The sequence below is a fragment of the Bombina bombina genome, chromosome 6 (assembly GCF_027579735.1).
Source record: "Bombina bombina isolate aBomBom1 chromosome 6, aBomBom1.pri, whole genome shotgun sequence".
Lineage (NCBI taxonomy): Eukaryota > Metazoa > Chordata > Amphibia > Anura > Bombinatoridae > Bombina > Bombina bombina.
In genome coordinates, this window is record NC_069504.1 from 461,455,704 (window position 1) to 461,473,247 (window position 17,544).

At 36.6% G+C, this 17,544-nt stretch overlaps 1 protein-coding gene across 1 annotated transcript in view; it reads left to right on the top strand.

The window, feature by feature from the left end:
- Positions 1-11,602: 11,602 nt before the first annotated feature.
- The window catches only part of LOC128663085 (A disintegrin and metalloproteinase with thrombospondin motifs 2-like), a 914,348-nt gene continuing 908,406 nt past the window's right edge, over positions 11,603-17,544 (top strand). The window contains exon 1 of the mRNA XM_053717234.1: positions 11,603-11,784. Within this exon, the coding sequence (XP_053573209.1) occupies positions 11,697-11,784 (88 nt within the window). The 5' untranslated portion in view covers positions 11,603-11,696. The remainder of the gene's footprint in view (positions 11,785-17,544) is intronic.

Below are 17,544 nucleotides of genomic sequence, written 5' to 3' on the forward strand. Positions count from 1 at the left end.
GCTGATCCAATCAGACAATAGGATTGAGCTTGCATTCTATTGGCTGAATGGTTCAGCCAATAGGATGAAAGCTCAATCCTATTGGCTGATTGCAACAGCCAATAGGATTTTTTCAACCTTAATTCCGATTGGCTGATAGAATTCTATCAGCCAATTGGATTCTAAGGGACGCCATCTTGGATGACGTCATTTAAAGGGAAAATTAATTGTTCCAGAAGACGTCATAAGAAGAGGATGCTCCACTCTGGATGTCTTGAAGATGGAGCCGCTCCGCGCTGGATGGATGAAGATAGAAGATGCCATCTGGATGAAGACTTCTGCCCGCTTGGATGAAGACTTTGGCCCGCTTGGATGAAGACTTCTGCCGGCTTCGCTGAGGACTTCTGCCGCTTCGTTGAGGATGGATGTCGGGTCTTCAAAAACTGTAAGTGAATCTTCGGGGGTTAGTGTTTTTTTAAGGGTTTATTGGGTGGGTTTTAATTTTAGATTAGGGGTTTGGGCTGAAAAAGAGCTAAATGCCCTTTTAACGGCAATGCCCATCCAAATGCCCTTTTCAGGGCAATAGGGAGCTTAGGTTTTTTAGATTAGGTTTTTATTTGGGGGGGTTGGTTGTGTGGGTGGTGGGTTTTACTGTTGGGGGATATTTGTATTTTTTTTTACGGATAAAAGAGCTGATTTATTTGGGGCAATGCCTCGCAAAAGGCCCTTTTAAGGGCCATTGGTAGTTTATTGTAGGCTAGGGTTTTTTTATTTTGGGGGGGCTTTTTATTTTCATAGGGCTCTTAGATTAGGTGTAATTAGTTTAAATATTTGATAATTTATTTTTTATTTTGTGTAACTTAGTGTTAGTTATTTTTTGTAACTTAGTAATTTTTAATAGTAGATTTAAATAACTTGAGTAGGTTTAGGTTTTAGAAATGTAATATAGTTAATTTAATTTCTAGTTTAATGTAATTTTAGTATAGTATTTAGGGTAGATTAATTATTAGTTTAATATAGTTTAATTTAATTGTAGTATAATAGTTAGGGTAGGTTAATTATTAGTTTAATATAGTTTAATTTTATTATAGTATAATAGTTAGGGTAGATTAATTATTAGTTTAGTATAGTTTAATTTAATTTTAGTATAATAGTTAGGGTAGATTAATTATTAGTTTAATATAGTTTATTTTAATTCTAAAGGTAAGTTTAAATGTATTATAAGATAGGGATGAGTTAATATTTAATATAAAGTTAGCGGGTTATTAGGTTTAGGGGTTAATAGCTTAATTTAGTTTATGGCGATGTGGGGGGATGGCGGTTTAGGGGTTAATAGGTTTAGTAAGTGGTAGTGATGTGGGAGGCCAGGGGTTTAGGGGTTATGACATTTATTTTGTTGAGGAGGGCTCCTGGAGCGGCGGTATAGGGGTTAATAACTTTATTACAGTTGCGGCGGGGTCCGGTAGCGGTGGGATAGGGGTTAATACATTTATTTAGTTGCGGCGGAGTTCGGGAGCTGCGGTATAGGGTTTAATAACATTATGTAGGTGGCGGCGATGTCGGGGCATTAGATTAGGGGTGTTTAGACTCGGGGATTATGTTAGGGTGTTAGGTGTAAACTTTACTTTTATTCTACCATAGAAATCAATGGGATATCTGGCAGCAGCGAACATGAGCTTTCGCTGCTTTCAGAATCCCATTGATTCCTATGGCATCCGCGGCCTCCAGGGTGGCGGATTGAAAAGCAGGTATGCTGGGCCGGAATAGTGGTGAGCGTACCTGTTAGAAAGTTGATAACTAGCAAAAGTAGTCAGATAGTGCCGAATTTGTATTCGGAACATCTGTAATGAAGTAAGCATCGATCTGTGTCAGACTGAGACCGGCGCATCGTATGTTATGTCACAGATTTCAACTTTTACCGGTCTGTAGGCTTTGATAAATGAGGCGAATCAGGCTCGCCACAATTACGCTGCGGAAATTCCAGCGTATTTGCGGTTGACAGCTTGATAAATAGGCCTCCTTGTTTCTACAAGAAACACACTACATAGCACAACAAGAACCTACTATCCTTCTCCAATGGCTCACTAATTGTTGGAGGGGATTTTAACACCCCTTTCAACCCTACATTAGACACATCTTTGGCACAATCTCAGATGTCTAAACAGGCCCTGAAATCTATAAAACATGACTTAGCTCTTCTTGGACTGCATGATACATGGCGTAACCTACACCCCACTAAAAAGGATTTCACTTTATACTCAACACCTAATCATTCATTTTCCCGAATTGATTACATTTTCACTGACCATTTAACTATAGCCTCAGTGACACACTCTGAAATTCTCCCCACAGTCTGGTCAGATCATTCAGCAGTCTTATGCTGCATAAAATGGTCACTAACACCCCTCAAACCCTTCTAATGGCGTTTGGATGACACACTCTTAAAAGATAACCTGACACTTCAACAAATTGAAAAGTCCCTATCTGAATTTTTCCAAATTAAGGACCAACATGTATCCATACATACTCTGGGAAACACATAAGTGCTTTATAAGAGGGGAACTGATTAAGATTAAGTCTATACACCAGAAAAATCATAGATTACTGTATCAAGAATTAACAAGCCAACTACATCAACTTGACCAAGCACATATTTTCTAGATCACTCTGTCCAATCATAGGCACTAAGACTACAACAATGTTTTTTCATAGAGGGTAATAAACCAGGTAAAATGCTAGCAAGAGCCTTTAAGACCAAACAGGCTAATTACTATGTTAATAAACTCAAAAACCCTCCCAATAATCCAACAGTAGATTCTATACAATTGCAGACATCTTCAGGAACTATTACTCTAATCTCTATAATCTAGTGCCAAACAGAAATAGAAAAGAACACTCCGTTAGGTGCATGGAATACTTAGAATCCATGTCCCTTCCTAAAATTCCACAAGGATACTTTTTCTATTATCAATAGAAATACTTGCCACCAAACTACGAGATAACCCCGACATTAACAGACTGACAATAGGAACCACCCATCACAAACTGTCACTGTATGCAGACAACCTACTCCTGACACTGACCTCCCCAACCCTGTCTCTCTCCGCGGCTCAGAAGTCTTTGGAGAAATATGGTTCTTTTTCCAATTACTATCAATTTAAATAAATCTGAAATACTCCCAATTAACCTAAAACAGCAGATATCCAGACCTTGCAACAACAAATTCCATACCTCATCCAACAACATTCTTTAAAATACCTTGGTATCCAGCATTCTACCAGCCCCCACATGCAATAAACCTCAACTATGAATCTCTCCTCACTACACTCACGAAAGACACATCGACGTGGTTCCACAAAAAAATATCGTGGATGGGCAGAATAGGGGTGACAAAAATGTCTATCCTCCCTAAAATCCTCTACATTTTTCAAACTCTCCTGATACTACTCCAAGAAACATACCTATTTAGAACTACAGTCAGTGGTGAACGCCTATATCTGGAAAAAAGACCACCCAGAATAGCTAAAACCACAATATTCCTCCCAAAGAAATTTGGGGGACTGGGAGTCCCAGATGTAAGCAATTATCGAAACACAGTCTTTCTGAGAAGAATTGTGGAGTGGTGAACCTCTCACCAGACAAGTGACAAAAGCTGGATTACCTTAGAACACGATATAACAAATGTTTCTCAACTAGGAACCTACTGCTGGCAGCCTAAAGTTAATCAACCAATTACAACACGAAACACTTTACTTATCAAAGAAACTTTTGCGGTTTGGGCACGTATGTTGTCCTCGCTACAAAACCTCTCCACGATTCCCTCACTGTTAACAACTGCTCTATCCACTCCTGACTTCCCCATTGGATTTTCACTAACACCAACCTCCATACACATCTTACAGACCCTAATACCACTTTATACTCTAATTGATGGAGACAAAATTATACCAAAAGAAAACTTAGATATCCTACATATCACACAATTCTCGTACTGGTTCAGATATCTACAATTTAGACATTTTGTTGACACACATAAATCAATACACCTGATACTTAGGGACCTCACCCCATTTGAGAAATTATGCATCCATAACACACCTACTCCACATAGGGTCTCCCTACTCTATTCGCTCTTTATAAGCCCATCAGACATTGCCAGAACACCTACTATCATATCCTGGCATAAGGAACTTCCATATACTCTAACAGAGCAAGAGTGGTTTACTATCTTTTTAAAAACATCAAAGTCAGTGAACTCATCTTCCCTTTTAGAGACTAATTACAAGTTCCTCCTTTGATGGTACCTAACCCCTCACAGGTTGAAATATATTTCCAGAAGCCTCCGACCGCTGTTGCAGGAAATGCACATTAGTAGGAACACCTTTCTATATCTGGTGGACATGCCCCAAGATTATAAAATTCTGGCAAGAGGTTAATTCCACCATGAGTAGCATCCAAACCTTCGACATACCCCGAGGCCCCTTAATTTACCTGTTCCATGTAATCCCCAAAATGCTCTTTAAACATTATGCATCACTTTTTTTTTAACTGGCGATCTGCACTGCCAAGCAAATAATCCCGAGGTTGCGGAAACAGATTCCCCTACCCTCAATATGTGGTTACACTAGATGAAACGTAACCTAACCTTAGAGAGATACTTTTACTACTCCACTGGGAAACTAGACTTCTACGCTGATTTACTATTTGTTTAAGAATCCCATTTCTCAGCTAGACAGGATAACTCTGACACAAGATTTCAAAATCCCGTCAACTCGCCTAATCACGAGAATTAGACCGACTCCTACAATCTAAGCGATTACAATGACAAATAGTGAATACGTCCATAAGCTCACTGTATCCCCGATTGGGATGTGAATGTGTGGTTTAAGACCCAAAATCTTGTACTCATAATACAGTCTACACAGGTTTTAATGTGGTACTTTTTAGTGTTTATATGACAGTAATCATTATATAGACTGTCCTTAGGGCCTAAATCTCAACCAACTGTGTTATTGGTCACACACTGAAAACACTGGACCCTAGTTAACGTTATCTTAACTTGATCTATCTTAGTGAATGGAATCTGACTGCATTAATTGTACAAATGTGCAGTGCCTTTAAATAATGTACAACTTGAACTTGACTTATCCATGTTGAAAACTCTTGTATTATACTGTTAAAGATTGAGATGAATAAAGATTATTTTGGAAAAAAATAAATAATTTCCCTTGAGTGATAATGATAACTGCCTCTCTTTTACTGGTAGAGAGGGACATGCTTATTCATGTATGGCAAGAAAAGATAGGTTTATTCAGAACAGGTACATTAAAAAAAACAAACTGAAATACCTTTTGAAACACTATAGGTTTTTCCCCCGCTCAGTGGTTCGCACTCGTATTTTGAGTTGTAAGTAAAAAGTTTGCGCTAGAGTGCACTCTTTTATCGTGAACGCATAATCGCATTACCCACTTTAATGGAGCTGTAATTTAAAAAAAAAAAAAAACATCCAACAAAGGACTAGATTACAAGTGAATCACTAATTTATTGTGCGCCTGTAAATGGGCAATTTGGCTGTGTTACGAATGCCTGCGTGCCCAGACAAAGAGGGATTCAGGGGGCCCATTGCAAAACTTTTCTTCGTAGTGTCTTTGGAACAAATAATACATTATCAGTTACTTTCAGACCCTTGGGTATCTTATTATTAGATTCTTTTAGCTGGTCTTTTTTGGAGGAATTATATTTTCTGGTTCGGGATGCTCCTATTTAACACTGGGAAATTGTTGAGATAGGATGTCTGCCTTCTTGTTCTTTGTGCAGGTGATGTCAGTTGAAAATTTAATTGAAAAAAGAATATGGACCAGTGTCCCTGTTGAGAGTTCAAGCATTTAGCATTCTGTAGATAAATCGGGTTCTTATTGTCGGTTTAGAAATGGTTCAAGAGTGACCAGCAATTTTTTGTTGCCCACACCATAATTGCTTTCAGATACAGAACATTTTTTGTAAAAGTATGCCACTAGATGTATCTTGTTTGAGACAGGATCCCTTTGGTATAAGACAGCGCCAGCTCCAATTTCAGAAGTATCAACTTCACGAATGAATAGCAGCTTAGGATCTGGATTTTGAAATATTGGTAAAAGCTTATTTTTATTTGGAGAACAGCTCTTCAGCTTCTACACTCCAGGGTTGAATCTTAGCTTTCTTTGAAGTTAGATCAGTTAAGGGGGCAACCAATAGCGAGAATCCTCTTACAAACTTCTGATAGTAGTTTGCAAATCCAACAAGCATTGAAGAGCCTTTACTGAGTCTGGATGGAGCTATTGCAGAATTTCAAATCCATGTTGGGTAATGAGGTATTGCAGAAATTGTATCTTGTCCTTATTAAAGAGACCTTTTTACAATTTGGCATAGAGATGGTGTTCTCATAAAATCTGAAAAACCTTCTTGACTTGGTTGCAATGTTCTTCATAGGACTTGGAATAGATAAGGATGCAATCCAAGTAAACTATTACAAAACTGGTTGAATAATCATGGAAGGTGTCATTAAATTGCTTAAAGATTGCTGGAGCCATACATAACCCAAAAGCATGACTTAGTTTTCCATTCATGGCTGTATTTATGCAAATAAGATTATAGCCTCCCCCCTTAAACCAAGTTTGGTGAAAAACTTTGCTCCCTGTAATGCATTGACTAGTTCCAGAATTAAAGGAATGGGATAAAGATCCTTATTAGTAATTCAGTTCAATTATCACTAATCAATTCATGGACGCCGGCGTCCACCATCCTTCTTCTCGACAAACCCCCCTCAGCAGTAGGAGAAGGTCTGATAAATCCTTGTTCTAAATTTTCTTTGATATATTCTTCTAAGGCTTTGGACTTGGTTTAGAGTGTAGAAAAGTTTTCATCTTGGGAATAGGTGTGCCAGCAAAATTTCAATTTCACAATCATAGGAACGATGATGTGGTAATGTTTCAGCTCTTTTTATGAAGAAAACATCAGAATACTCAAGATATCCAACAGTCCACTTCAGCAGTTATATTAGCAATACATTAGTCAAAAAGAAAAACTCCCAAAAGCATAAAAGATTATGGCCATAGAGGACAAGGTTATAGCAAACAGTGTAGGCTGAGGTTAAACACTATGCACAGGCACCTTAAGTAAAACCATTATGGAAATTTTTATTCGATATACATTAAAAAGTCACACGAAATCTATACAGACACAGACTCACGGATAAGTGAAAGACAAGGGAAGGAGTGATGTCATCTGACGCATTTCATGCCGGCTGGCCACTCTCAAACTATCTTTGAAAAAGCTCCAAACGCGTCAGATGACGTCACTCCTTCCGTTGTCTTTCACTTATCCGTGAGTCTGTGTCTGTATAGACTTTGTGTGACTTTTTAATGTATATCGAATAAAAATTTCCATAATGGTTTTACTTAAGGTGCCTGTGCATAGTGTTTAACCTCAGCCTACACTGTTTGCAATAACCTTGTCCTCTATGGCCATAATCTTTAATGCTTTGGGGAGTTTTTCTTTTTGACTAATGTGTTTAGAGCGGATTGCTCAGAGTGGATATCCTCACGCTGTGTGTTGATCTCCAGATGCACAACCTGCTTCACGCTGTATGGACGACAGCGTTCAAACTCCAAAGCTAAGTACAAGTTAACCCGTACCTTACCACTAATCAATCTTTTTCTCATATTAGCAATACATACAGACTTTTTGACTTCCGGCATCTTAAGACAAGTCCCAAAACAATTAGTTCCCCTGGATATAAGTTCCCCTTGTGACCAAGAGCAAGAGGGATCATGTCTCTGAAGCAAACTTAGACCAAAAATTATGGGTACACTGGGAGATTCAAATAAGCCAAAAGTCAGAGTCTATGTATGTAATACTCCAGTAGTGCAGATTAAAGGAGTGGTGTGATACTTAATTAGGCCAGGACCTAGGGATTGATCAGTGATGGTAGTGACCATGATAGTTTGCTCTTTATTTAACTTAGGAATAGTCAGGTTAATAGCCAAGGTATTATCCATGAAAATACTGTCTGCTCCAGAATTCACTAGATGTGATATAAAATATATAAATCAAACATAAACAGTGTATATTTACAAAAATAATTCAATTAAAATAAAAAAAAAACCTGAAAAAAACTGTGCACATAAAGTCCTTGTATAAATAAAGATAAAGAAACATTTAAATGCCTCTGATGTAAAAAGGAAACTTCCAAATATTCTTAAGAAAGTGTATTCAATAGTTGAAACTTGCTTGTAATTAACCTTCTGAGGCCATAACCCTGGTCTCAAAATTTCAAACCTATAGTCTTACTGCTGTGCTATACAGGACTAAATGTAAGAGGAAATTTGTATTCAATAGTTGCAACTTGCTTGTAGTTAACCTCAAAGAGAGAAAGACAACTAATAGTGCAACACAGTTTCAAATAGAGCCCAAATTAAAAACTCTTGTTAAAACCCTCACATATTGATACTAGCTCAAAGAATTACCAGTTCCTGTTTTGCCGGTGTTCTGGTAAGGGGCCGAACTTTTGAAAAGAGCGAACCACGTCACTTCCTGTGACGTTACATCAGCTGTTTTACACATTTTGGCCCTAATGCGCATGCGTGCCAGCGTCATCACATACCTGGCCGCATACGTCACTGGGAAACTATTTAGACCTGTTAAATTCAGAAGCCTTTCTATAGCGCATGCGTGGGATTTTCTATCACAAATGGGGGGGTTTATGGAAAGCCGTTTATTCGTCTCCTCGCCAATATTCGGAAGTCCACTGCAACTATTCCCATTAAGCTGAGTCTCTGTGCGTGTATGACAAACAGCCACTCGGCTATCGCCACTGCTTCTTCTGCTGATCCAATGCTTACTGCTGCAACAAATGTTTAAACAATGACATTGAAGGGAGCCTGTGAAAAGCTGCATTGGATCAGTAGAAGAAGCAGTGGCGATAGCCGAGTGGCTGTTTGTCATTACACGCACAGAGACTCAGCTTAATGGGAGTAGTTGCAGTGGGGGGGGGGGCGGACTTCAGAATATTGCCAAGGAGAATAAACAGCTTTCCATAAACCCCCCCATTTGTGATAGAAAATCCCACGCATGCGCTATAGAAAGGCTTCTGAATTTCACAGGTCTAAATATTTTCCCAGTGACGTATGCGGCCAGGTATGTGATGACGCTGGCACGCATGCGCATTAGGGCCAAAATGTGTACAACAGCTGATGTAACTTCACAGGAAGTGACATGGTTCGCTCTTTTCAAAAGTTCGGCCCCTTAACAGAACACCGGAGTCATTTATAAATAAAGTGTTATTTATAAATGACTCCAGCAAAACAGGAACTGGTAATCAAATATAAATTTATTCCACAATTTAAAAGAATAAAAGTCACTCAGGGCACAAACATTAACTCCAAACGCAACATAATACCACAATAGAAACAGGGTTCAATGGCTCAAAAGCTCACAAAACCCAGTGCAAAGCGGTGAGAGCTTCTCAGAATGTTACAATGGTCATATGATGTCCCTTCCTGGTGACATATTCTGACGTACGTTTCACCTTGATGAAAGCGCAATTCTCAAAGTTCCTACTTCCATTGGTTCTTTGCTGGATTTGTATCAATAGGAGAACGGTATGAGGAGCTGGTCGAACTAGAGACTTCATTACTCTTCTAGCTCTCTCTCACACAGAATTTATCTCATGAAGGGCTACATTACGAGAGGTGTGCTAACTGTAAGAAGTTTATCAAGGCTCTTCGCGCGCATCAGAAGTAGCGTGCGTATCACAAGCTGAAAGCGTTCGCTTGAGTGCAATTGAATTTAACGTGCATCAGGATAGCGTGACTTCATCCATCTGGTTAACTGTTGTGCTAGAAATAAAAGTTGCACAAAACACATCAAAATTACATTTAAAATATAGTTACACTCATAACTGTGTAATAAGAAATATTTTTTTAAAAATTGCAGTAAAAAAGTTATAAGGGCTCAAATATATGAGGTTTCAGTTGTTGGGGGAAAAAAAAATCACTGCAAAGGGCTTTAACATAGAGATACATACATATACTGTACATGACTAAATATGTATGTGTGTGTGTATATATATATATATATATATATATATATATATATATATATATATGTGTGTGTGTGTGTGTGTGTATATATATATATATATATATGTGTGTGTACATATGTATTTATTTATTTGTATGTGTATGTCTGTTTCTACAAATACCTGATAATAATAATATAGACATATACTATATATATATATATATATATAAGTGTGATAATTGCGATCCACTGTGTAATACCAGCGCACGCTAATGTGCCCTGGTAATACAAGTTAACAGCATGTTCACATTGCTGGGGAGCATCAAATAAGAGCATCGTTCTGATGGCGTCAGAGTCTGCATCAGAAGTAAAGCGCAGTGAAGGGTGTTAGTCGTACAGCGATGGGCAGCAGTTGGTTAATATATATTTATATGCTGATATACATATATATGTATGAGTTAATATGTGTATACACATATTAACACATATATATGTATATAAGCATATACATATATATTTACTGGGAACACACAGTTCCCATAGACCGCAAACTAAAGGCACTTTTCAGTGCTGTTTATTTTCTAACACCCCACTCCCACCAACCTTAGACCCCAAAAACAGCCTAGTGCAGTTTTTTTTTTATTATTTTAAAAATAAGCTATCGGATCTCTGGTTAATTTTCTAAATGCTAATTGCTACCGCAAGCTTGCAGTAGCAATAGCCAGCCACTTGTAATGGCTGTTTAATTATCACATAAATTTGCCCGTTTGCAGGTGTGCGATAATTTAGTGCTCCACTTGTAATCTAGCCCTAAATAAATAATGATATAGAGAAACTCTGTCCCCTTAAAGGGACAGCAAAATCTAATTTAAACTTTCATGATTCAGATAGAGCATGCAATTTTAAACAGCTTTCCAATTTACTTCTGTTATCAAATTTGCTTTGCTCATTTGGTATCTTTTATTGAAGAGTAAAACTAGGTTAGCTTTGCTAATAAGAGTTTAGGAGTGTCTTTAGTACTCTATGGCAGCAGTGCAACATTATTTGTAGCTGTGTTATACAATGTTGCAAAACACTGCTGCCATAGAGTACTAAAGAGACGAGCACACTCCTGAGCTCTTAGGATCCTACCTAGTTTTACTCTTCAATAAAAAATACTAAGAAAATGAAGCAAATTTGATAACAGAAGTAAAATAGAAAGTTGTTTAAAATTGCATGCTCTATCTGAATCATGAAAGTTTAATTTTGATTTAACTATCCCTTTAATTGTTTTATTTTGGCTATACAACCGTTATGGATTTGTGGTAAACTTGCCTTGATCAACTGGCTTATAATAATAATAATAATAATAATTATTATTATTATTAATAATAATAATAATAATAATAGTTTGTTTTAAAAGTACACATACTTTTCAGGTCAGATTTTTTTGTGTCTTAATTTTCTTTTAATTTTCCTCCAGAACAATTGTTATATTCCACCTTAAATGAACAGAGGGGCTGAGGCTGTGAGAGGCAGGGGAGGGGTTTCGAGCTGAATGTTAGTGCCTGAGACAGAGGGATACTGGAACTGCTGGGGATACAGAATCTGCTACTTCACTGAGAACTTCACAACGCTGGCTCCCTATTGTCAGCCAGCGAAGCTGCAGTTTAACTGCAATGGAACCTATCATTGGAACTACTTGTGTTGTTTTCTGCTTAGCACTCATCATTCCAACACAGTCTATTTACATTTCTAAAGATAAAGGTGAGTAAAAGCATTTTATTTAGTATATTCATCATGATATTTTTAATTCAATTGTATTGTATCCTGGAAAACATCTGGATGTGACCATATTATATTATCTTAAAGGGTGTGGATATTTTTCTTCACCAATCTCAGCACTTTTATTTTGGCTTTGCTGCTTTAAGCTACTTGTGCCAGAAGTCAGAACCACTTGCGGTTAAATATTGACAGATGTGCACTGCTTTTTTCTCTCTCTCTCTAAACAATCTCCTTGAAGACGTTGGAATACTAAAGAGCAGCTCCTCTGTATAATCACTTTCAGGTCTGATCGTGTTGTCCTCAAATGGTTTTATTGAAAACACATTGTTTCGGAAACATTGTGTGTGACACTGGACAGACTCTGAGTCTGCAGTACAACATTAATTAGCTCTCAAGTTTTAGTTCAGTTCACAAGTTTTAACAAGTATGCCAAGTTACAGCACTGCTGGACATTGCAGAACTATTTGAAAAGATAAGGTGGAAATCGTTCAAGTGCTTTACTAAAAGTATATTTCTACTTTCGTTATCATTTACATTAAAAAACTTATCTTGCATGCCATGTATAGAATGTCTGTCACTACAACACAAATATGCCTGGATCAGGCAGAGTGATGTGTTGTGATTCTCTTAATATAACATTTGATGTACAGTGACAGCACCTGGCAGTGTTGCACTTGCTCACACCATTTGTGACCACTTGTTTCGATTTACCAAGGCTGCCCTCACAGATGGTAAGGATGCTGCTAAAAAATGTAGTGTAAGGTATTTTGTACTAAACACACACATGTATTAACAGTCTATGAACACAGTTTTAAAAAGCCAGTTGTAAATTCCCTTTAGTTTTATTTTTAAAATGTATCCTATTTGTTTTAAAGCAGATTGAAAGATAAATATTTTAATAAATATTATATTTTGCAGTTATATCTTACATACAACTGTATGTGGAATGTTAAAATTAATAATTTTGCAGCAGGAAAGTTGAGATGAACCTTTCTGCCAAGAATATATAGTCAGGATTTGCTGGCATTGAATTATTGTGTACTTGTGTATTATTCTTATATAAGGTAATAGGGATGTTAAAATTAAACTTGCATGATTCAGATTGACCATGCCATTTTAAAGCACTTTTAAATTAACTTCTATTTTAAAAAAGTGCGTTGTTCTCTTGTTATCCCTTGTTGAAAAAGAATACACATATATCATACACTGGTGGGAGCTAGCTGCTGATTGGTGCCTGCATCATTTTGTCTCTTATGATTGGCTAACTAGATGTGTTCAGCTAGCTGCCAGTAGTACAATGCTGTTCCTTGAGCAAAGGATAACAAGAGAATGAAGCAAATTTGACAATATAATTAAATTGGAAAGTTGTTTAAAAGTTTGGGGTTTCCTGTCCCTTTAAAGTTATAATTTACTCTTTATAACAGTTCATATTACATTTGCAGAAATCAACAGCTTATTGTGTTGTTTTAAAATATAATGAAATGAAAATGATAACAAATATGTTCAAAACATTTTAAAAGCAGATTCACTAAAGATCAGAGATACGAGGATGGTGCACATTTAGTAGAGAGAATTTGTAAGCTCTCTAGTATTTCACTATGTAAAGGTTTGCTAATCTGAGGAGCCTATTCACTAAAAATGACCAGCTCAACATCGTTTTGTGAATGGTCTCCATAAAGTAGCATAGGAACTAGAAAGACTAGGGAGCGCGGAGTGTGCTCTCTAATGAATCTGCCATATTGATAGACAATACCCAAATGATCTCACATTTAATTTATTATAGCAACAAACTGTATGATCTTGCAAAGTCATTAAACTTAAAACGATTGGCAAAATGATCTTATTACCTGAAGGGCACAAGATGGCTTGAAATTACATGTAAAGTAACAAATCTTAAAACCAGTCTAACAAGTATTCACAACTAATAGCAAATATAAGTTAAAATGTTTATTTCATAAAGTAAATGTTTCAGTGCTGCCTTATTTAATTCAGTTTATTTGGTGAGATGGGGAATTAAGATGATTATATTAAATGTTGGGTATCTTGAATCTTATCAATTTCACTGGTATACATTTGCTAACATCCTCTCCCATCTCCCAAATTTTTATTACTCTTTTAAATCCATCCCCTACATGGAGAGATGAAGGAACAAAGTAAAAGGCTACACTTAGTAGAAACCTTATTATAGTGGGGGCAAACAATCCTGGGTGTTCCCCGGGTGGCTTGAGACGTAGTTATGGGTGTTCCATGGGCAACGTTAGGGCAACGGTAGGTTAGGTCACAGATGTTTTGAGGGCAGGTTAGGCAGTTGTGGGACATGGCCTGTCCAAAAGAACAGGGGGTAATAATTTTAACCTTTTTACCTTCCTTAGCCTAATAGGGTGCAAAATAGAAAATTGGGGGTGCCTCCCACTGACTGCATGTAACATACAAACTGATTTGATTAAAGCTGTGAATGAATGTTTTTACATATTATATAGGAATGTAAATCAAAATGACAAATCTATTGACAGCCATTTTTGTGCATTAAAATATACTTTAAATAAGAAAATGATCCCATTTGCCACATATTTGTAACAACTACTGATTCTGGCCTTCTTAAAGGACCATTATAGTTGAAAAATTGCTTGCTTTAGTCCATTAGAGCATTTTAGGACTATCAACCCTGCAGTACTGTGTGTTTAAGCCTTGCACAGGCTCCGTGGAGCCGCACTGTGGCTGCTGATCTCATATGGCGATATGCCAAATTATTTTTATAACTTTGCAAACTTTTAACTAAAATGAATTGAATATACATAAAGCATCAGGTAAATACCAAATCAACACTTAGAGAATTTATTTATCTGCATTTCAACAGTTCTACATATAGATTAATTTGAATCATTTTGCATTTCAGGGATATACCCCTTATAATACCTCATAAGAATACTTTCATATGGCTAATTAGAGGAAGATCAAGATTTGGGATATGAAACCCAAATTTTTCCTTTCATTATTCAGATAAGCAACTCCATTTTTATTCGTTCTCTTGGTATCTTTATTTGAAAAGCATGAATGTAAGCTTAAGAGCCAGACCATATTTGGTGCAGCACCTGGGTAGTGCTTGCTGATTGGTGGCTAAATCATGAAAGAAAAAATGTGTAGGGCACAAAGACTGGATTCTGCGTTAAAGGGAAATAAAACACATTTTTCTTTCATGATTCAGACAGAGTATCCAATTTTAAACAACTTTCTAATTTACTTCTACTATCACATTTTCTTTAGTCTCTTGGTATCTTTTGTTGAAAAGCAGGGACATAAGTTCAGGAGTGTGCACGTTTCTGGTGCACTACATGGCAGCAGTTTTACAAGAATGTTATCCATTTTTAAGGACACTAGAGGGCAGCACTAGTTCCTGCTCCAGACACCAACATAAGTATCTCTTCAACAAAGAATACCATGGGAATAAAGCAAATTTTATAATAGAAGTAAACTGAAAATGTTTTTTAAAACTGTATGCTCTGTCTGAATCACAAAAGAAAAATTGTGGGCTTTATATTCCTTTACGCAGTCTAGCTTTTCTGGGGAAGTGCAAAAACAATGACATTACAGAAAATTTAGGCTAAATAAATCATGACAGTGCGTGAACATTGTTTCCCTTATTCATAGGTTAATATTCTGTAAGGAGTTTACAGTTGAATAGCTGTTTATCCCTTTGTGGAATTGTAATCCTTTTTAATATGTCTTTAAAATAAAAAAACCTTTGCCACCATTGCCAAGACTTCTGGAACCTGGAGTTCTACATAATTTGACTCTTCTGTGATGAACTATTTATGTCTGTTATTTAAATATATTGTGACACTGATGAAACATTTATTGATTAATTTGAGTGAATGATAACTTATTTGTACCTAATCACATTTAATTACAACCAAGCACACTTTGCTACTGTATATCAAAGAAAATGTTGGCCAAGCCTGATTGCTCTGCTTAACTTTTTACACTTTTTTTTTTTTTTTAACTTTTATGTACAGTACCTTTTGTCTTAGCATGTGGTTATAAGGGTTAAGCTTGTATTAACCATGACAACCAATCACAAATGATACAATAGCAATATTGAGCCCTGTGGTCGTTGGTTTCCATGGTGACCACACAGTCACACCTGACATCTCACACACTGTTTCACACATATGTTGTGTTTGTCATATTTGTTCTGAAGATGGAGATTTCAAATCTGTAAAATATTAAATTGTGTTGTATGGCACCAATACTCATATGTATTAAAAATGCATTTTGTAAAATATAAGTGCATATCTGTTGAGCTCTCACTAAATATATATGCAGTTATTTTGAATAAATTAATAAAAAAAAATCCCTATGTGATATTTACTCATTGCCTAGGATTGTATGCCCCTTTCCCCTTAAAATAAAACTACCTGTTGTTTAGCGCTGACTATTCATAATTATTTATTTTACAGTATGTGTCTGTATCTGCCGAATGCATTTATACACTGAATATTCTGTACCAGGTGCTGATTGGTTTCCTGTCAACTGAGTGGCAAATGGGTTTAAAATCATTTTAAAATATAGTCATAATGAAAATGAATTTAACAGTAATTTCATTACAGTTGTAAATATCTTTTATTAATGCAAATAAGTTGTGCAAAACCATTTTTATGTTCCTTTTAATAATTAATTTAGTTGAGAACAAGTAAATATGATTATAGCTGCTATTTATTTTTATGATTAATACTGTCATGTACTGTATTGTAATATAAAAACAAAATACCTCTGGAGAAATAATGAAATGCGCACAAATGCACAATTCCCCCTTGAAATATTGATGATAAAGATATGTTGATTGCAGTGATATACCAAAATAACTGTATTTATCAGAGTTCTATGTAACAGGGAAATTCCTCCCCAATAGTTTCACCTGCTATCTTGTTAAAAATAACAAGATAGCAAGATATGTTGTTCGATATCTGAAATATACAAACAGTTAACCCCTGCAAATGAGATAAAGATATAGGTAAAGATCCTGTTTGGGTGATTCAAGCAATGGTGGGTATGTGTAGTTGTTGCTCCTGATTGGCTCCTTGACTTTTCCTGCCAGCGAGCTGCAATGCTTGTGGCTTACCAGCGTGAATTTACCTTTGGGTTTAATCCCTGTGTGGATAATAAGATTAAAAGAACTTCATAATCAACAAATGTATAATACAAAGACAATGCAAAAGCACTTAGTCTGAATTTAAAATGAGCATTAGATTTTTTTTTTTAACAAACTTAACCTTTTAAAGCCGTTATGCTGTTCTATTCCGTCATAATTAGACTGGGCTTTAAAGCCGTTATGACGAAATAGAACGTCATAGCTAACGGCTGTCCTGAAGCCTTCTGTGCTCTCAGGATTTGATCGCGGTCTGGAGGGCGTTCCTAGGGTTGAAATTTCACGATCGTGTGCACGATCACGTGGTTTCAATTTGTCTACATTGGAACAGTTGTTCCGATGTAGGCACTTTAGCCCTGACACGAAAGGGTTAAACATTAGTTCAACTTTGCTTCCCTCTGCATCATGTGACAGTCATCAGCCAATCACAAAATGCATATACTGTAAGTATAAACATTGAACTCTTGCACAGACTACTTTGCTTCCCTCTGCATCATGTGACAGTCATCAGCCAATCACAAAATGCATATACTGTAAGTATAAACATTGAACTCTTGCACAGACTACTTTGCTTCCCTCTGCATCATGTGACAGTC